The sequence below is a fragment of the Mauremys reevesii genome, linkage group 5, assembly GCF_016161935.1.
Source record: "Mauremys reevesii isolate NIE-2019 linkage group 5, ASM1616193v1, whole genome shotgun sequence".
NCBI classification, from domain to species: Eukaryota; Metazoa; Chordata; order Testudines; family Geoemydidae; genus Mauremys; species Mauremys reevesii.
This window is the reverse complement of record NC_052627.1, coordinates 130,265,940-130,287,043: the sequence shown is the minus strand read 5'-3', so window position 1 is coordinate 130,287,043 and position 21,104 is coordinate 130,265,940. Positions and strand designations below refer to the sequence as shown.

General features: G+C 47.2%; 1 protein-coding gene across 5 annotated transcripts in view; it reads left to right on the top strand.

The window, feature by feature from the left end:
- Window positions 1-6,747, top strand: part of SMOX (spermine oxidase) — an 80,527-nt gene extending 73,780 nt beyond the window's left edge. For 3 of the 5 annotated variants that reach the window (XM_039540975.1, XM_039540976.1, XM_039540978.1), the window contains 2 exons: window positions 3,732-3,892; window positions 6,301-6,745. In XM_039540975.1, coding sequence (XP_039396909.1) covers window positions 3,732-3,892; window positions 6,301-6,438 — 299 coding nt within the window. In that variant the 3' untranslated portion in view covers window positions 6,439-6,745. Of the gene's footprint in view, window positions 1-3,731; window positions 3,893-6,300 lie in introns of all 5 variants that reach the window. The other 2 variants (XM_039540979.1, XM_039540977.1) reach the window with 2 other exon arrangements.
- Window positions 6,748-21,104: the final 14,357 nt, after the last annotated feature.

The following is a 21,104-nucleotide window of genomic DNA, read 5'->3' as shown; positions in this document are numbered from 1 at the left end:
GTTTTCCTAATGCTGACGCATGCTGTATTAAATCTGTAGCCTCCCTGTGGAATGTGCTTTGTTCTTTCTGCATCATACATGCTTCAGCTTTTAGACTTCCACGTTTTCACAGTGTTTGCAAGTGCAAAGTCTAAAATAACGTTCAGCTGTGCTCATGCTTTTCCGTTTAACTTTTGGTTAAAGGTTTTGAATGTTACTGGACTTCCTGCGATAATGTACAACCTGCATGGAGTTCCACAAGATATTCAAAGCTACAGCTGAAAAGCTTGACCCTTCCATCTTCAGGAACTTGGATCCTGATCTGTATTTTGTGGGTGGCTCCTAACTTTACAATGGACCAAACAAATATAAATATAAATATAAAGCCCATTGATATGAATGAGGCTTTCCGTAGACTAAGTGATCCCTAAATCCCCAGATCAGAACACTTCTGAGGAAGGTAGCTCTAGACCCATTTCTAGGAGGAACTGATCCAATGGAAGTAAATCAGCTCTGCCTACTCACTCTTAAGCAAGCTGCGAGGCTGACTGACTCTGCAAAACACACAGGCAAAACTCCACTCGATTTCAGTGGGAGTTACTTACTTACGTGCATGCACACACATTCATCCCTCACCAGGCCCTAAAACTATGATACCCTGGTTTGTGTATTGTAAATCCACATACCCTTGCCTCAGAACTAGTAGTATGAAAACAGAATAAAGAGAGGCTGGTTTGGGTTCCATGGATTCCCCCTCCCTAGATTCAGAAATATGAACCCTGGTCGTGTAATAACGGGTACACTCTGTGACGCTTCCCAGGAGTACTCGGAGTTGGGATTCACCTCGCTACCACCTGCCCTAAGCATGAGGGAGCCTTGTATGTACCTACCCGGGGTCAGCGCCCGGACACTGCCAGCCACAGGCAGCATGAGTGCACTCAGCCTACCCAGGCTCTGTCATCCCTTTGCAGGTTAGTGATACATACACGCCAGTCCCTGAGTCCTCTGAGCATCCGCTGGAGTATCCAGCCCCTGATCCACTGGGCGCTCACAGAATTCACAGATCCACTACTCCCAAGGGAACAGTATGTACTGGCCTATCAGTGTCACCTCAGGATCACTGCTCCGCTTAACACACAGCACTTAGATATGTTTATAGTGCAAACAGGAATATGTTCATTTGACAAAGAACAGTGATTGGAGAAGAAGCAAGTAGGATTAATGGAAATAAATGATTAGAAATAAAATAAAATCATAACACACATTCTAGAGCTTAATCTCATAACTAGCAAGTTGTCCTCCGCACCCAAAGTCCTTCTCACAGTGGTTTTCAACTGGATGGCTGAGCACCTGCCTTTTGTAAGCCCAAGCCCACTGGCAGCTTGTCTCCCCAGATGGAGGATGCCAGGGTGTCTCTCTGTGCACACCTCCATGTAACAGACAAGTCCTTTGCTTTTCACCTGTACATGGATTTCTCTCCCTGATGTTCACTTCTTCCAATTAATTTCTTCTGAAGTTCCGCAATCTCCTTGTTAGCATATGACTCAGTATGCAAACAGACTCCTGTTGTAAAACACGCAGTGCAGAATGGTCAGCCAAGCATTTAAGAACATAATTTGCAGTATAGATACACGTCTCCTTACATAGTATCCACTCATACATTTTGCAAAGATTAGGATGACCAGTGTGACACAGGCTTTCAGTAGAGACCTGAAGTGATACTCTTCAGTGGAGTGGTATGTAAATACCACATCCAGGATATACTCTAACCCTTCTGCATCCCTCTGCCAGAAGTCCTAGGTTCATACGCTCCTACGTTAATGATAGCCAAAGTATTTCACAACCATCATCTCTCTATTTGAATAGCGCATCTGTGATCCTTTCTTAGCGGTTTCCACATCCACATCAATGCATTTATTTGATCTGTGGACAAACAGAAGCAGCCCGACTATCCAGCTATCTATAAAAAAAAGTTATGAGAGTATCCTGTTAGATGAGTTTCTTGACAGATTTTCAGCTGAGTTTTGCTTCCCTACCAAGCTGAGGTAGCATTTCTAATTGGCTTTCTTCCCCTACAAAGGAGCACTGCAACATTGAGGCTTGTAGAGTTTGTCTTGTGTGTTCCTATTTCCCCTCAAATGGAGCCTCCCTCTATCAGTCTGCCGTGACTGGCCAGGTGGAAGTTAAAGATGCTATAGGATTTCTGTTGCAAAGTTGAGGGATAGTCTGTTTCTTGGCCAGCATTCCCCACCCGCCACAATTTCTCACCCCATATGTAACAGGTTTCTAATACTTAAGGTGGCGTGACTGCATAATAGATACTGCTGTTTACCTACACCTCCACTGTACTGCAAAGAGGAGGATGGTCTGGGCACAAGCCCAGGGCTGAGAGTAAGGAAGTCTCAGATCTGCATCTGACTCTGCCACAGATACTTCGGGTTGACCACGGGAAGTCTCTCTGTGTTTCAGTTTCCAGTTAGTGATATGGGAATGATGCTGCTTCAGTCGCAGAAGGACTGAAGCTTTACTCATGAGGGTGGACTTTTGGAGATCTTCAAAAAGGAAACACAAAGTTGTTTTTTTACACAAGTATCCGAGTCATTGCTTTGCTAAGCCCACTGATTTTACACAACTGCCGTTCAGGCTAGAGAGACCCCAAACTCTCTTCCTTTCACAAATTCAGTAGCTCCCTGGCTTCTGTAATATGTTTGCATGCTCCCTAACAGCCTCTGAATTATCTCTTTCTAATCTCTGTCCCTGCTTTTGTATGATTCTCAATTTAAAATTCAGTACTCGTAAGGATAACGTCATGTTCCCAGCGTTATCAACTTTTTATTATTGTTCTGTTATGTATTGACGCCTGCACCTAAAGACCACTGGGCACCTTGGCAATCTAAAATGAGAACATGCCCCCTTTACAATGTGAAGGCAACAAAGGCTCATTTCTAACCACCTCCTCTTATTTGGATTGGCACCGTACAATACATTGTGTGGCTTTTGTGTAAGTGCTTTGGAATGTGCCCTGTAAGAAGACTTTTGAGTACAACAGTATTTGCATTGTGTTATGGCACTTGCCACATGCTCTCTTGGGTTTATGCTCAACCTTTTCAAAATAAAATGTGACAGCAATTTCCTTGACAAATCTGATATCTTAAAATGTGGCTTCCTATTTCTGCATGGCTCAGACACTTATCAGGCTTTTCATTTCAAACCCAAGTCATTGCCTGGAACCCTTGCTGGTCCTGCTCCTAATTTTCCTGGAAGAGCATATTATTAATTCCTTTGTTTTATCCTTGAAATTTTACTAAAACCTACAAATGGCTGCATACATGTTCCTTGACTGTGCGGGTTCAAGAATAAAGGTCTTGCTTATTTGTCCGTCTGTACTATACTTTAGTCCCGTTGGTCATCAGTTCAACAATACTACTATGCCACAATGTATGCTTCTGTGGAGGAACTTTCTGTTGTACGCCCACCTAATATTCTTACAGCGTTGTAAGCATACAAGGGGTGAGCTGTAACCAGAGGACTAGCCAGCCCCTGTCCTCAAGAGAACTATTTAGGCTTGTTACATATGGTTGTCACGCTATCTATGGCTAGGCACTTATAGTTGTATTTTAAAAATGTGAAGAAATAACTAACTGCATGGGCAGGTTGTAGAGCTCCCCGGTGGTCGCCTCCCATGCCTTTGGCACATCGATGTTGCAGCCGCTTTTCTCTGGACTGTGTTTTCTCCTTTGGTTTTGACCCAGGGAATCCAAACATTCCGAAACCTCGCCGCATCCTGCGGTCCTCATGGGGCAGCAATCCCAACTTCCGAGGATCCTATTCTTACACCCAGGTTGGGTCTAGTGGGGCTGACGTGGAGAAACTTGCTAAGCCACTGCCTTATACGGAAAGCTCCAAGACGGTTGTAAGTATTGAACACTAGGATGGAGAGAGAGATGGTTTGGCTATGACTTTATTAAGGGCACTTGCTATTTTCCAGCTTGCTGGGTTCCATGGTTTGTAGCCTACTTTCCATACAATATTTATACTGATCTGTGCGGGCCTCTCTTCTCCTCTCCTTGCAGTTCTTTGTTTCTTATACCTACTGGAAATCTGCCCTCAAATATTTTAAACCTGTTCTTGGGATGATTTTATTCAGAGAGGTTTTGCCTCCCTGCTTCACCTGCATGTTCTTTTTACTACTGCTTTTGGGGGTGGCCTTGGGGCATTGAACACACAGAGGCACCTTCGGACATGTGCTCCCCATCAGCCGGGACAGACACCTGTAAAAGAGAATCTCAGGTTGGTCATGATTGGCTGATGTGTTTTTAAACTCTACTTTCTCTGTCTATGCTAGGGGCAAAGTCCTGTTTGAAACGATAGGTGTTAAATAGCGATCGTTTACTCATTTTAAACACAACCCTTTTTTCATAGTGTTCCTGGGAAGCAGTGACTCTGAAAAAGGGGGTCATGATGGATGTGCTCCCCAGTGTGAGGCTGTGGCCAAAAGAGCTAATGTGATCCTGGGATGCATAAACAGGGGAATCCTGGGGAGGAGCAGAGGGGTTATTTTATCTCTGTATTTGGTTCAGTGCGAACGGTGCTGGAATCCTGTGTCAAGTTCTGGTGCCCACAATTCAAGAAGGATGTTGATAAATTGTGGAGGGTTCAGAAAAAAAGCCACAAGAATGATTAAAGGGTTAGAACAAAATCATGCCTTATAGTGAGAGGCTCAAAGAACTCAATCTATTTAGCTTAACAAAGAGAAGGTTAAGGGTTGACTTCATTACAGTCTGTATCTACATGGAGAGCAAATATTAATAATAATAAAGGGCACTTCTGTCTAATAGAGAAAATAGGGAGGAGGGATAGCTCAGGGGGTTGAGCATTGGCCTGCTAAACCCAGGGTTGTGAGTTCAATCCTTGAGGAGGCCACTTAGGGATCTGGGGCAAAAAATTGGTCCTGCTAGTGAAGGCAGGGGGCTGGACTTGATGACCTTTCAAGGTCCCTTCCAGTTCTAGGAGATTGGTATATCTCCAATTATTACCTAAGGCTGGAAATCAAAGCTAGACAAATTCAGACTGGAATTAAGGGGTACATTTTTAACAGTGAGGGTAATTAACCATTGGAGACTGGTAATTTTTAAATGAGGAGAGGATGTTTGTCTGAAAGCTCTGCTCTAGGGATTATTTTGGGGAAGTTCCATGGCCTGTGTATACAGGAGGTCAGACTAGATGATCACAGTGGGCCCATCCGGCCTTAGAGTCTGTGCATCTCTGAATGAGTGTTAAACACGGCCTCAGTAGCGACTTATCCTGAGGGCTAATTCAGAATACGTCAGAGCAATGTGTTGAGAACCCCTTCTGTGGCTGTGCTAGTACATCAAAGAGATCCTGCCCCTTGTCGTGAAGCTCATTCATTGGGAGTTCAAGTCTGTGTGATAAAATGTTCTTCTCAGGCAGTCCCAGTTCTTTGAATGTGGTGCTAAGAAGACATGTGAGGTGTCCGCTATGTCCGTGCAATTTCCCAGGCTACTTGCTTTGTCTCAGGGTCTAGACCCCCTTCCTAGAGAGATGTTGACTTGTCAAACTGACTTCTGTGATCCTGTCTCTTCTTTTGGCTATACACTTTTTGTTTAATTATGAGGGGCAGAGGTGCCTATTAAAAGGGGAAGATGAGATTTTGAATAATTTGAATTCTGTGAACATCTCTACTTCCTGTGGAATTCACCACTTCGAAGCCCATGTAGCCTTTTCCTCTTTCATACCTCTCACGTGTGGGGGAATTTAATTAATAAAATCTCTGGATAAACCAGAGCTTTTCCATATGCGATCCCCTTAACAAGCACATAGATACTGTGGTGAGAGATGCTATAAAATCAAGAGAGATGCCACTGTTCTCTAAGTCCAGGAATCTGGTGGCTTTGGGATGTATCTTGTCATACTGGGAAAAATTAAACTTAACCCTCAAAAAGAATAAAGTGAACCTGGCATCATGTGGGATGAAAGAAGCAGAAACTGAATCCGCAGAGAAGGTAAAGCTTTCAAACCTCCTCTAGGGTAGATGTGCTGCAGTCGGATAAAAAATGATTTGCCCCAGTACAGCTGCATTGGTGTGTCCATGCCCTCAGAGGATGGTGCTACACAGAACATATTTGGTACTCACAATTGCATGTAGCTGTGGCACATCCCTTTGGAAATTTCGCCTGACGCCCACAAGAATTTGGGTGTTAATTTTGAGAGTGTAGAAGGGCAATAGAATGTTTGACTCTTTCCCGGAGCTATAATGGATGGAACCCTGTAACTTCCACTGACCTTTTTTCTTATCTCCAGCCTATGCAGGTGATGTTTTCGGGGGAGGCCACTCATAGGAAGTATTATTCCACTACCCATGGTGCTTTGCTTTCTGGCCAGAGAGAGGCTGCTCACCTCATTGAAATGTACCAAGACCTCTTACAATGCAGGAACTGAAAGGCTTAATGTTTGAGAAGAACCACTAACTCGTGATACCTTTTACAGTTGTGTGTAGGTTTTTTTAAATTAATAGTAGAACAATTTTTATCTTTTTATATAAAAAAGCCCTAACTGTTTAAAAACATAGTCACCTGTAGCTTATTTCCTTTACTGTATTGTTAACAGAGGAGGGTGCTCTTTCTGTATGGTAAACTTTGTGTGCGTGTGTGTGTGTGTGTGTCATTTTAATTGCACTTTCAGTGCCTCTTCAATTTTTTTTTCTGTAATGTAAGTGCCTTCTCTTCTAAAATAAATGTTGTAATAAAATATCTGAGTGGTGTGGTACATCCTGTGCACTTGTTTGGGAGCTTCTGCTCAATACCTTATTTTTCTCTTTCCAAAAAGTTTATGGATTTCTGTTCCCTGCCATGGGATTTTGAATGGGAGGGGTCTTTTCTCTTAAGGTGTGTCTTCACTGCAGAGTGAACTTGGGTGATTGGCACGGCTTAGCCTAGCCCAGTTGTGAGCAGTCACACTGCAAAGCCCTGCCCAAGTTATTGTGTCTTCACTGGTGTTGCACTCCCATTGGACTTCTAGGGGCATATACCATGCGGTTTTGTGCTGCCGTAAGTTGAGTTGCTCTATGATTTTTCCCAGTGAATTGTGGGAGAATTTGTCTGTCCTTCCGGGCACATGGGCGGAATTGTGGGAAGGCGCTTGAGTGGTTTAGCCTGTATCAGTGTTTCTCAAGCTGGGGCCACCGCTTGTGTAGGGAAAGCCCCTGGTGGGCCGGGCCAGTTTGTTTATCTGCCCCGTCTGCAGATCCGGCCGATTGTGTCTCCTACTGGCCGCGGTTCGCTGCTCCAGGCCAATGGGAGCTGCTGGAAGCAGCGCAGGCCAAGGGACGTACTGGCTGCCGCTTCCAGCAGCCCCCATTGGCCTGCAGCAGTGAACCACGGCCAGTGGGAGCCGTGATCAGACGGACCTGCGGACTGGGCAGTTAAACAAACTGGCCTGGCCCACCAGGGGCTTTCCCTACCCAAGCGGCGACCCCAGTTTGAGAACCACTGGCCTGTATCCACAAAGCAAAGTGGTCAGGGTATCAGCCTGAGTGAAAGCAGCATTAGCCTATATCCCCAGCTAGCTTGGGTTTAAAGCACCACCAAACTCAGATGAGAGCGTTTTGCACGTGGATGGGAGCAGGGTCAGGGGAACACCCGTGTAAGAGCCCAAGCTAATGCTGCAGTGAAGACAGATACTTAATTCTGTTTGTTTGGTGGCAGTGCCTCAGATACGCTTTCCAAACAGAAGAAGACAAGGGACCAAAGTCATCTGAAGTCTGAGACTACCACTCACAATAGTAAAGGCCATGCCTAGCAGCAGCAGTTTGCAGGATTGTGGATGGCTGGGTCCAATCATGTTATAACAAAACCAGGTGTTGTTAAAAGTATTCTGAATGCTCCAAATACACTGGTAGACATGGACCTGAGCTAGATCCCCAGCATCTAACCATCAGGAGATCCGATCCAAGCTTTGCAGCCCAGGCCTACCTGTGCACAGCATATCCTCAGAGCGGGGGGGACCAGCTTCCCTCCTCGGCCTGTTCCATCTCTAATTCCCTTGGCTCTGCGAGAAGGAATATTCTGCTCGTTCGCTGTAGGCGGTACCCATATGAGAATACAGAGCATGGGCGCTGTTTGAGGCGGATGCTTACTGTACACTCAGGTTGGGGCTAACTGTGTTTTAAACACCTTTGGGTTGCCCCCTAGCTTAATCTTGTAATATATGTGGGGGTAGGAGGATTTTGTTTTTTGTGTGTCTCGGTGATCCCTTTGTGAGGCCAGCTTTCTGTAACAGGCCTAGGTTCTGGGGCAATCGGATAAAACAATGGCATGACACCTTCCCCCCACCTTTGTTTTATGGAAAGCTCATATTCCATTAGGCCTCGGACTGAGAGCCTGGCACTGATTTAACAATCCAACTCCACGTTCTGTGAGGAGCCTAAACATCATGCAAAAGATTAGGGAATCTCTCTGCCAAGGTTTGTTTATGGTGTGCTCTGTCTCCTCCTTTTTGCATGTCTGACCCTGGTGTCCAGCACTGACTGGGGTAATACACTTTTATCAGGGGAGCATCCCAAGGCAATGATACCAGCAGTAGTAATCCAGCACAGCTCAGCCCTAGCCAGTTGGCTTATTTGAAAAAATTGTTAAAACTGAAGTTAGATTAAATTTCTAGCCCACAGTACAAAGCCTTGAAAATGTAATTAAAGAGGGAGAGAAAGCTTGAAAAAATGATACAAGCATCTATTGCACCTTGGGCCTCTCAAAATGTCAAGGACATCTCAGCTAGAACTTCAATTTTCCAGCACCAAAAGGACAGACCTTTCCCACTTCAGCTAAAGGAGAAGCTCGTAAGAACCTGAAAAAGGCCAGACTGGGTCAGATCAATGTCAGTATCTTGTCTTCCAACAGTGGCCAATGTCAGATGCTTCAGAGGGAATGAACAGACCAGGGTAATTTGAGTGATCCATCCCCTGTCACCCAGACCCGGCTTCTGGCAGTCAGAGGTTCAGGGACACCTGGAGCCATGGGGCTGTGGCTCAGACCATACTGGCTAATAGCCACTGATGGACCTATCCTCCATGAGCTTAGCTAATTCTTTTTTGAACACACTTATACTTTTGGCCTTCACAACATCCCCTGCAAATGAGTTCCACCGGCTGACTGTGTGTTGTATGAAGAAGAACATCCTTATGTTTGTTTTAAACCTGCTCCCTATCAATTTCATTGGGTGACCCGCTGGTTCTTGTGTTATCTCCATTAGCAACTAGCCATATAAACCATGTGACATACAGTTGAACAGTTCTGTTTGCATCCAGGAGAGGTCAGTGTAGCACATAGAGCCCTTCCCAGATACAACATTTATATCCACATCTGATCTGCGGCCCACAACAATGGTCCGCAGATATCTGCAGACTTGCAGGTCTCTACACGTAGTCATTCCTCAGTGTACCAAATTGTTTCTGAAGGGGCACCTCAGTGATCAGGTTTTCCAGCTGTAGTTTGTATTCCAGCAATGCAATCTGGACCATGAAAATCTGTTTCACTGTGAAAGGAGGAGGGCACCAAATGCATAATTAGTAGAAACCATCTGTGCCAAATCCCCAGAGCTACTTATCAGTTTAACAGAGAATTCTCCTAAGGTCTAATTAGGCTTCTCAAAAAGAAACTCACTGTTTATTTTAAAAATGCGCTTAATTGGGTATTAGCATTAGCAACAGGCTGAAGCATATGTGTGCCCGTGTGTGTCATTTACTTCTCTTGAAGTTTTTCCCTTATTTGTGTACAGCAAATACTTGCCAGAGCATATGTTCCTTTTATACTGTAAACACAAATGGGCCATAAAACAAAGCCCGACTTTTCAGCAAATATCGAACAGGGATCTGGGTGCAAATGCAGAGGTGGGTTTGGTTTATGCAGATTGTCGTTGAGGGTTTTTCGGCTCCCCTGAATTCTGTGGGCAGTTTGGCTAAATGGGTCTGGTTTAGACCCTTTACTGCAAAACCAAAAATCTATAGTTGAAGCCTGTAATGTCACTCTGGTGATCACACACCCACATCCACCCCCTGTCTCCTCTGCCGTCGGGTTAGAACACCAGGAATTACCATAGTGGGTCAGACCTAGGATCCATCTAGTCCAGTATCTTGTCTCTCGGACAGTGACCGGTATCAGATACTTTAGAAGAAGGTGAAAGAAACCCTGTGGTAATGAATCTTGAAATAATGTACCCAGGGGTCTGTAATTTTGGAGTACAAATAATTTTGTTTTTCTGAGAACTATACATCTTTTCTTTTTAAAGATGAATGAACAAAAATAGACGCGAGATTATCGTTAAAACTAACAAAAATGCTGTTCTAAACAAAACTTGTGGATCTTAGACGACACATGCCATGTGCCCCTGCTTAACCTCTTAGCTTGTTGTTACATTCTTTCCACTGTCTGTCTACCTGGACAAGGGGATTATGCTTTGGCACTAAAGTGAAGCACATGTGCACATACTTGCAGGATTAGGAGTTTAAACTATTAACTCTGCTAGATGGGGATCTTCTTTTCATGCTTTTTTGCAAAGTACCTAACTTTCTGTGACTAGTGGGTAAATAACGCCTCTGCTGTGAAGGTTCTGAGGGCCGGTCTACACTGGAGGGCGGGAGGGGAAATCGATCTACGATACGCAATTTAATCTATGCTATTCATGTAGCTGAAGTCAAAGTATCTTAGTTTGACCTATCTGGCCGTCCTCATGGCAGCAAGTCGACTGCCGCAGCTCCCCCGTCAACTCCGCTTACTCCTCCTGCCGAGGTGGAGTACAGGTGTCGATTCGGGGATCGATTTATTGCATCCAGATGAGACACGATAAATCAATCCAATAGATCGATTACTACCTGCCGATCCGGGTGGCCTGAGTGGCAGCAGAGTGCAACATAGCGTGATTCTTCCTGGGTATGTGTATAGTGAAAAATACCCCTTGCAAAATGAAGTTGGAAAATGTCGCCATTTCATAGGGCTGCTCCAGTTTTGCAGGAGTTTTGCACCTAACAAAACAAGTTAATTCTACTGAGCTCCACAAACAAGACATGTTCATGATTAATATTTCATCCAGTCCTAATATGGATGCCAGCAGAAGAGCCGGAACAAGCCACACCTGGGGAGTTTATTATCTCCACGCATGACACGCTCTGTACGTCACAATGACGCTTTAGGATGATTTCCTAGCGGTCAGATCTATTAGAGGGGAATAATCTCCCAAATGAAGTAGTGGAAGCCCCATCACTTGAACACACAATGTGGGGAGGCATCATGTCTCTGGTGATTAGCTAGCAGTTTGCAGGAGGCACACTCAGTTGCTACAGCATAGAACATATTGACTCCATTCAAAGACTGCACCTGCTCCCTCTGTGCTTCTGGATGCAATTTATGGTGCTGTCTCTCACCTGTAAAGCCCTGTGGGTTGGGCCTTAGGTACCTGGCTCTTTCCCCATGTGCCAGCGTGGCAGCTGAGGTCATCTGGAATGTCTGGGGCTGGAGACACTTTGTTTAATGGAGGGCCATTGCTCTGGAACTTATTCCCCAACTAATCCACCAGTGGCTGTGTCAATTAGCCTTCTGCGCTTGGTGTACAGCTCAGAGGCATGTGGGTGGGTGGAGCCTGCAATAGTTTATTAGAAAGTGTCTTCCAGTGTAGACATTAGGACAGCCTGGTCTGTCTGTCTGTTTTCACAGCTTTTAGCTCTGCGACTATGTGATGAGTGCATTTATAAATGGAATAAAAACTCTGTCTGCAATGCAATACTCCGTAGCCTCTTTATCTGCAGTGTAACCCAACCTGGTTGGCAGAGTCAGATGGTTACCAAACCAGAGCACAGAACCGGGAAATGAAGAGGGCCAGGCAAAGAAGGGAAGATGGTGGTGGTTTGTGAGATGTGAAGAAAGCTGGGCTTGATGATGATACAGGAAGGCAGTGCCAGATGGCAGAAGCTGCAAAGAAAGAAGGAACTTGGACCAACAAGCAAGGAGAAAGAGGGAGAAATCCATTTGCAGTAATACCCAAGGAGGTAGCTATGATCTGATTAGCACCCCTCTAGCTGATGTAGCCCAGATGCAGTTATGCTGACCGAAGAGTGCTTCTGTGGGCTTGGTTAATGTCTGGGGAGGTGGTGTAGCTATCTATGACAGCAGAATTCCTTCTGTTGGCTTATGCTGCATATCCACTAGGGGTCTCTGCTGACATATCCATATTGGCCAGGGCTCTGTAGTGTAGACAAGTGCTAAGCTACAGCTACGTAGCCTCCCGCCGCAGAGTACAACACCCGCTGAAGGTAATTCCCTCCAGGAACACTGCCCTCTTTGGCCAGTCATAGCTAACCCCCTGGTCTGTTCAGGCTTTGATTCTGTGCCCACTGCCCTGAAATCTGGGCTCCGGGGGTGTAAATTGAGGAGGAACCTAATACAGTTACACATCCTCACATTAGGTGTGTGGCAGGCCTCAGAACAGAGCCCTGGTCTCCTGGGTACTAGTCCTGTGTTCAGTCCATTGTCCCAGGCTGCCTCCTGTTGAATGGAATTTCTTGTTTGCAGTTAGTTGCTTCCCCCAAACAGCCATAGTAATCTCACATTTTTTCAAAACAGGAGAGATACCTATCTCATAGAGCTGGAAGGGACCCTGAAAGGTCATCAAGTCCAGCCCCCTGCCTTCACCAGCAGGACCCACTACTGATTTTTACCCTAGAGCCCTAAGTGGCCCGCTCAAGGATTGAACTCACAACCCTAGCATTTGTAGGTCAATGCTCAAACCACAGAGCTATCCCTCCCCCCAGACAGGCCCTGAAGAGCATTTGCAGCAGTCAGAGGGCATGAAATACCTAACAAAAGATGACCTTACAACTCCCCCTCCCCTACAACCTATTACATGATCCAAGATACATACAGCAGATAAACAAACCTACAGACTCACCAAGATGGGCACTCATTACTGAACCAAACACTGGAGGAAAAGGAGGGATGATGGCTCTGATCACGGGCAATCTCCCAGCAGCCCCCACTTACAGAGAAATAATTAGGGAAAGTTCTCCCTTAGTTACTAACTCAGAAGAGCAACACAAAGTCAGAGCTGGGCCTCCAATGGCTGTTTGCTGTCAGCCTTCTAGCTGGTATAACGTTATGATTAAAGCTGACCTAAAAAATGACAGCAACTGATTCAGGCAGCTGTAATGTTGCTTGATGTGTCACTTGTCAATGGAATCATCCAGTGCCTACATTTCACTCCCTCTGCAGCATGCAGAACTGATAGGTTTAAGCACCACCTGGTGATGAATGATTTATGTGTCTGGCCTCTGCTCAGTAGAATATGCAGTGCACCTGATTGTTGGCTCATTCTACAGCCTGGAAGAGGAGACTTTTTGTTTGAGCTCAATAGCTAGATGTAGTTTTGGTTTTGATGGGTAAATATCAAGATGGTCCCAAGCCACCAAGGCTGGGTCTGGATCCAAATTTCCCCAAAGTTCAGTGGGGCTGGAATCTAGTTGACCCATCTCAAAAAAAGATATATTGGAATTGGAAAAGTTACAAGAAAGGACAACAAAAATGATTAGGGGTCGGGAACAGCTTCCATATGAAGAGAGATTAATAAGATTAGTGGTCTCTTTTCCAAACTGAAAAGTCACAAAGGGGGATATGATTGAGGGCTATAAAATCATGACTGGTGTGGAGAAAGTAATTAAGGAAGTGTTATTTACTCCTTCTCGTAACACAAGAACTAGGGGTCACCAAATGAAATTAGCAGGCAACAGGTTTAAAACAAACAAAAGGAAGTATTTCTTCACGCAATGCACAGTCAACCCGTGGAACTCTTTGCCAGAGGGTGTTGTGAAGGCCAGGACTATAACAGGATTCAAAAAAGAACTAGATAAATTAATAGAGGATAGGTCCATCTATGGCTATTAGTCAGGAGGGACAGGGATGGTGTCCCTAGCCTCTGTTTGCCAGAAGCTGGGAATGGGTGACAGAAGATGGATCATTTGATGGGCTGTGGCTGGGGCAAGAAGCCTGGGCTGATTGGAGGAAAGTAGGCTCAGCTGGGGCCATGCCCCAATCAGGCCCAGCTGGGCCCTATAAAAGGCTGTGAGCCAGAAACCTAGGCAGGTTCCCTCTGTCTGTAGAAGGACTTGGCTGCAAGGTGCTATGCAGGGAACCTAGATTGGAGCAGGGCTGGGGAAAGGCCAAGGGAGCTCTGGCCTAGGAAAGCCCCAGGCAGCAGGCTTGGTAAGGCCTATTAGGTACTGGGTTGCAGGGGCAGCCCATGGGTAGGCAGAGGCAGCAGGTCCAAACCCCTCTTTGCCTATGATGAGTGGTGTATTCTGCAGTCTGCCCCAGTGAGCAGGGGTTAGATGGGGACTGGCAGTAGCCTAACACTGAGGTGAAGTGGGGATAGTGGGTGGGGGTTCCCCTGGGAGGGGGAGACTCTGAGGGGTTACTGCCAGGGGGGCAGCACCCCAGGTAAAAGGGGCACTGGGTCCTGGGAGGGACATGGGCCAGCAGTAAGGTGGATCACTGGCCTCTAGAGGGCCTCTGGATGCTGGAAGAGCTAATTCCCTGAGACAGCCAGCAGGAGGTGCTGCATGGGTGAGTCCACATGGCTACAGTCAGTCTCTGTGCTCTTGTATCACATTGGGGGTGTCTCTTGCTCTGCAGAGAGACTCTGCAACCTACCCCTGTTCCTGGCCACCTTACATAGGGGGCCTACAAAGGTCATATCATGAGTTGTCTCTCCTCCAGCTCCTCTCATTTCTTCTCTCTCATTCCTCCTGGTTATATCATCAGCTGGATCCCATATCAGTGCTGCCTTCCTGGGATTCTGTTTCATTGGACCCTTTGCTCAGCAAAGCAGTCCCTCAGCACCATCTCCTGGAGAACCTTATGTAGTACAGCTGGGAGGATCTTAAACTGAGTGTAGAGGTGCTGGCCGGAGCTTGATCCTCTCCGGGCAGTGGGGAGCCACACTGGCTCACTGCACGCCGCTGAGGTTTGGGGAATTAGTCTGGCCATGGGAGCCTTCCCTAGCGGCCCTTGTGGAGGCAGAAATAAGTACAGTTATGCTGGAGCCCTAGGTCAGGGTGGGGCAACAATGACTCAGACCCTCGGGCAGGGGCTAAGCAATAATGCTATCGCAGTAGCAATATAAACAGTAGTAAACCCCAGCCCTAGGTCAGGGCTGGGCCGTAATGAGTCAGGCCCTCAGGCAGGGCTGAGCAATAACAGTAGGCCCAAGCCTCTAAAGGGCCTGGGAGAGGGGGAGATGGTCACCCACAAGGTGGGTGGCAGGGGTGATGCAGGCCCACCCACTCCACTGTGTCCCAGCCCGGGTCCCTAGCAGCGGCAGATGACCCGATGCTGTGTCCATGGGGATCCTGGCCACAACACACTCACATGGGGCTCTGGCAGTGCTGCAGCCCGACTTGGGTCAGCTGCCCCCAGGCTACTTCCTACCCCCCCAAGGTACTGAGTCACAGCTCCTCTGGGTAGCGGGTGCCAGGCAGGCCTGGCAGCTCCTCCAGGTAGCGGGTGCCAGGCAGGTCCTGGCGGGCATCTTTGGCCACAGGGGTTTCCCGCTCACAGGCTAGGCTGGAGGTGTCTGGCCTCCCTGGCGGCTGGCCCTCTACTGAGCGCTGAGGTTGGGCCTTTATACTTCTGGCTCTTCACCAGACCCTCTGAGGGGCAGGCTCAGAGCTCCCTAGCTCCGCCCACCCCAGCCTCTGTGGGGTGGCTCCCTGAGGCGGCGGGGAGCCACATTGCCTCACTACACCGATGTATTAAATTAGTGGCACTAATGCAGTCCTGCGGTTGATAAATTATATATTGGGGAAATACTTAAAACAGCACATAGGTCACACTAACAAGCTGGGGACTGAATTTTGGAAAGCAGTGACTCTGAAAAGGCCTTGAAGCAGAGGTGACACGGGGGGGGGCAAGTGCTTCCCTTTATCCCCCCCAGATTTCTGCGAACACCAAAGTGCCCTTGCAGGGCTTGCCCTGTTCGCATTGCTGGGGGAGGGGGGGGGGGACGGGATGCTCTGTCCTTCTCCCATTGTACCTCCCCCCTGTATGTTTCTTGCTCACTCGGGCCCTGTCCCAAGCGCCTCAGCCTGGGCAGGGAGCGGAGGGGGTGGGCCATCGCTGCCTCCCCAGCTGGGCTTGCTCACAGACAGCCATCATTAAGGTTAAGAGTTTGTCATGGATATTTTTAGTAAAAGTCAGGGACAAATCCCGGGCAATCACCAAAGATTCACGGAAGCCCGTGACCTGTCCCTGACTTTTACTAAAAATATCCCTGAAGAAATGGGAAGGGGAGAGGATCCAGCACCTGCAGCGTCTGGGAGCTCTGGGGTCCCCTGCTGCCTGCAGGAGTCCCCTTCCCAGCGTGGTTGGGAGATCTGGGTCCCCCCCACCTGCTGAAGGGAATTATGGGAGGAGCCCCAGCTACCCACGGTGGCTGAAATGTCCGGGGTCTCCACACCACCCACAGAGGCTGGGAGCTGCAGGGTCCCCCTGCTTGCCAACTGCTTGGAGCTCTGGGGGACCCCCACCGCCTGCCACAGCTGGGAGCTCTCATAAGGCACAGAGGCAGCAACCCGGAGTGGCCACCCTCAACAGGTGTGAGAAGCGGCTCCATCCTGACTCCTCCGCTTCCTGCCCAGGCCAGGCCGCTGGGGTGAGGGGCTGAGCAAGCTGGAAACATGCTGGGGGTGGGAGGGTCAGCAGGACAAGAACAGAGTCCCCCCCTGCAGGTAACTTTGGCAGGGAGAGCGTGGCAGCTTCAGGCTGGGCGCAGGGCAGGGGGGGGGTCACAGGGGAAGATGCCGGGAGTAGGTTCCCTCTGCTCAGCTCCAGTTAGGAGCATTGCCCATGCCCCTCCCCTTGCTGAGGGGTCTGCAAGGGCCTGGGAGCTCTGGGGAGACACTGTGGTGTTGTGAGCCTCTTCCCCCAGATGGGCCCAGCCCAGAGGCCTGTGCTGCCTGCTCCTCTGGACCCAGCCCCCCAGGAGTTGGTGGAATTGGCTGCCCTGGCCCAAGGAGATGAGGCTGGAACTCTCCTCCTAGAGTTGACATGTGAGGCGGTCATGTGCCCCCCCCCTTTACCTTTAACTCCCTGCCCCAGTATCAGCAGGTATGAGGTATCTCTGCCTTGAAGGTAATGGTGGATGGACTGAATGTGACACCCCCCACCCCTTCCCACTGTGCTGCTAAGAGAGCACATGTGAGTAATAGAGGTAGAAGATTTTCAAGCAGGGGTAGGGAGGTGGGCTTAGCTCTGTACACAGCCCTGGAGGGGCCACGGCTGGATGCTGAGTTCAGTTTTGGTGTCCCCACCTCAAAAACGGTGTAAAACTGTGAAAAGGATTCAGAAAAGAGCTATCAGAATGATTCATGATCTGGAAAACCTGCCCCAATGTGACAGACTAAATAAACTCTGTCTCACTAATCTATCCCAGAGACGGTTAAGAGGTGACTGGTTCCTGGTCTGTAGGATCTACAGGGGGAAGAGGTTTGTGATAGGACAGGGCTCTTGAGAGGGCTGGCAAAGGCAGAACCTGTTGGAACGTCTGGAAGCTGAAGCTAAGCAAATTTAGGCTAGAAAAAAGGTGCAGTTGTTTTTGAACCAAGAAGGTAATTAAACATTGGGCACATCTTCTCTAGGGCCAGGGTGGATTGTCGAGCACTTGAAGACTTTAAATCAGGATGGTTGGTCATAAGAAATGCTCTGGCTCACCCACAAATCAGGGACTTGACGCAGAAATCACTGGGAGAGAGTCTCTGGCTCGTGTTGTAGAGGAGGTCAGATCACAATAGGTCCTTCTGGCCTGAAAACCTATGAATGCAAATACAGCTGCACTCAGAGAAAAGCTTTCATGAAAAATGTCACCACTTCCTCAACTGAACAACTCCCGGGATGAAATTCACCCTGTGCTGTGCACAGAGCCAGCAGGTCCCTGCATTGCTTAGCTTCCACTTCAGTCCTGACATCAGGACTTCAGTGCTGGCCCTCGGCATGGGGTGAACTCCACCCCGTGTGTCTTTAGAGTCAGGTCCAGGTGACTTGCTTGTCCCAAAAGAGCCTTGCCTCTCGCTGCCCCTAGGGAGCTGGAGCCGCTCTGGGAAAGCAAGCTGCATTTTCTGTGTTTATGTAATGTTGTTATTTAAATGTATCGAAAACACACAGCCCAAAAGTTATTGGGGTATGTGTGATGGTGCCACCCATAAGGCTTTATGGAAATATGGTATATAATATACATACATAAGCATAACTAGAATGTGTTTTATACTACATATGTCATGTAACATCTCTGTAAAGGTCATGATCTACTGAATCTATTAATCCTATTTGTATGCACGTATCATTTTTGTATTCAAAGTGATGAATATTGGCTGCATACTTGTTTGAGTCTAAGTAGGGTTTAGTGACGCAGTTGGTCAGCTTCCTGAGAAAAGACTATTCTCAGTAAGTACCCCATCAAGAAACACTTAAGCCAACAAGAACTGGGAGACACCAATCCACATCTGGACTTTCCCAGGAATGTGGCTTGGCTGGTAAGGAACTCAGTCATGCATGGACATGTGACTTGCCCAGGTGACTCCAATACTCCATTTTGTAGCTGGACTTTGCATAGGAGAGAGGACAGGGTCTCCACCCACAAGAGAAAGTCTATTTAAGACCAGGGGAGATTCCTCCATTTTGTCTTCAGCTGGCTAAAGAGAGGGCCTCTCCACCCCCAAAGATACCCGAAAGAAACTGGAACAAAGGACAGTGACTGCAAGGGGTGTGAGTGATTGCTGGACCCAGACTAAAAGGAGATTAGTCTGTAAAAGGGAGCATTCTGGAATTGGTGAGATTCTGTATTCAGTCTGATTAGACATAGATTTGTGTTTTATTTTATTTTGCTTGGTGACTTACTTTGTTCGGTCTGTTACTATCTGGAACCACTTAAATCCTACTTTTTGTTTTTAATAAAATCACTTTTTACTTATTAATTAACCCAGAGCATGTGTTAATACTTGTGTGTGGGGGGGGCGAGGGGGGGGACGACAACTGTGCATCTCTCTCTGTCAGTGTTATAGAGGGCGAACAATTTATGAGTTTACCCTGTATAAGCTTTATACAGGGTAAAACGGATTTATTTGGGTCTAGACCCCATTGGGAGCAGGGTATCTGAGTGTTAAAGGCAGGAACACTTCTGTAAGGTGCTTTCAGGTAAGCCTACAGCTGTTAGGGGATATAATTCATACCTGGGTGTGGGTTTGCAGCAGGCTAGCGAGTCTGGCTCAAACCAGGCAGGGCACTGAAGTCTTAGGGTGCCAGGGCAGGAAAGCAGGAGCAGTAGTAGTCTTGGCACATCAGGTGGCAGCTCCCAAGGGGGGTTCTGTGATCTAACCCGACACAGTACGTACATCTATTGGACAGAAACTGCTTAGCCCCACGTAGATTACACAGAGTAGGCCAAAAGGGTTCCTCAAGGAAGCATCGGTGTGGCAGTTCTGTTACTATCATAGATAATATATTGGATAACCAGTAATATCTGGTTATATTTACTGACTACTGAGGCCAGAGAGTGGGGATTACTTGGCCACATGCTCTTTTACACGGATGCTTAAAATAACTTGGGCCCAAGTGATTTGCCCCTGGGCATAGTGCAAATCAGTGCAGCAAAGGGGCCAGATTCTCAGGTGAAGCTTGGGGGAAGTGATCACAAAGGTGGGTGTTGCATGCCCTGATCCTGGGACCACTCTGTGCTGGTCTGGTCCCTGGGCACAGATCTCTAACCTGTACCAGCTGTCAATAGCCACAAGCAGCTGTTACAGCAGCTGGGGATTGTTGAGATGCAGTAACACATGCTCCCTGGGCCGGCTGAAAAGCTGGATGTGGGAAGGGTTGTGGGAACTGCTATGGCATCTCTGCTACACCTGAGCAACCCCCTACCTGTGGAGATCCTCTGGGGACTGCATCTGCTGAACGTCGGGCTGCTCTTAGGACTGTTTTGTGAATTTTTGGACAAAGTGGGGGGGTTTATTGCCCAAAAATGCTGATTTGTCAAAACCAAAACTGTTCATGAAATATCATCAGTTTTGACGACGCTCCCAATTCCAAAAAATCAAGGGTGTGTGTATGTGAAGGAGTTCTACCACTTTTGGAATGTCTTGTTTCAGTAGTTTTGACCTGAAAAATCAAAACTTTTCCAGTTGAAACAACCTTTAAAGGCAGCCTGGACTAAAATGGTCCTGTAAGGAGCAATCTGACACTACTTAGGAGAGGGCTTTAATGACTGAATAGGTCTTTTCCATCTCTAACATTAGAGGCTCCATTACAGCCATGTTAATTGGATTATAAAGTGACTGAACGCTGCCATCTTGTGGCAAATTTAGATAGCTATGAGATCTGGTTACCAAAATGAAGAAAACAACCAAACAATGGGGATCAAGTCGGGCATGAATTCCTTGGGCTTTGGGTCAAGCTGTTTATTTGCAAATAAATGATTCTTGTGCCAGGTGCTGATATTCACAGCATCATCTCGCACATAGGATTCAGGTAGTGCCGAGCATGTTCCGATTCAGGATGGTTTCACTGATTCGTGAAGCAAGTCCACCCGGTGAGCAACGTCTCATTCTCTAAGACAGGAAGATGAAGAAACCTTAACCTGTTTTGGTCAATTTGGGTTAGCTCATTATCTGGTTAAATATACAGTCAATTTTCATTATCTTTATCTTTGTATATGCCTGGTTATCACTACAGCAAAAAAGTGTATTTTGTCTCATTTTTAAGTTTGTATTTTTTAAGTAAAGTTTAGTTGTTAATTTAAAAAAAAAGTTGAGTTTTAGTTTCTTTAATTTGTTTGAATAAAAATACTGTCCTTTATGATTGAGTATTCAATGTTCGCCTTTTAAAAAAATAAAATTCCCTAGGTGCACATCCTAATGAAATGTGCTGCACACGCCTATGCTCTTATCCCTAGATGTGGTGCCCTCCAAATCCAGACAGGAGAACCATGGCAGGCCAGTGTAGGTGAAACTTGCTCTCCACCTGCTGACAACAGAGGATTTCCCTCTTCAGGAGCCGCAATCCATTGCCTTTCTTTAC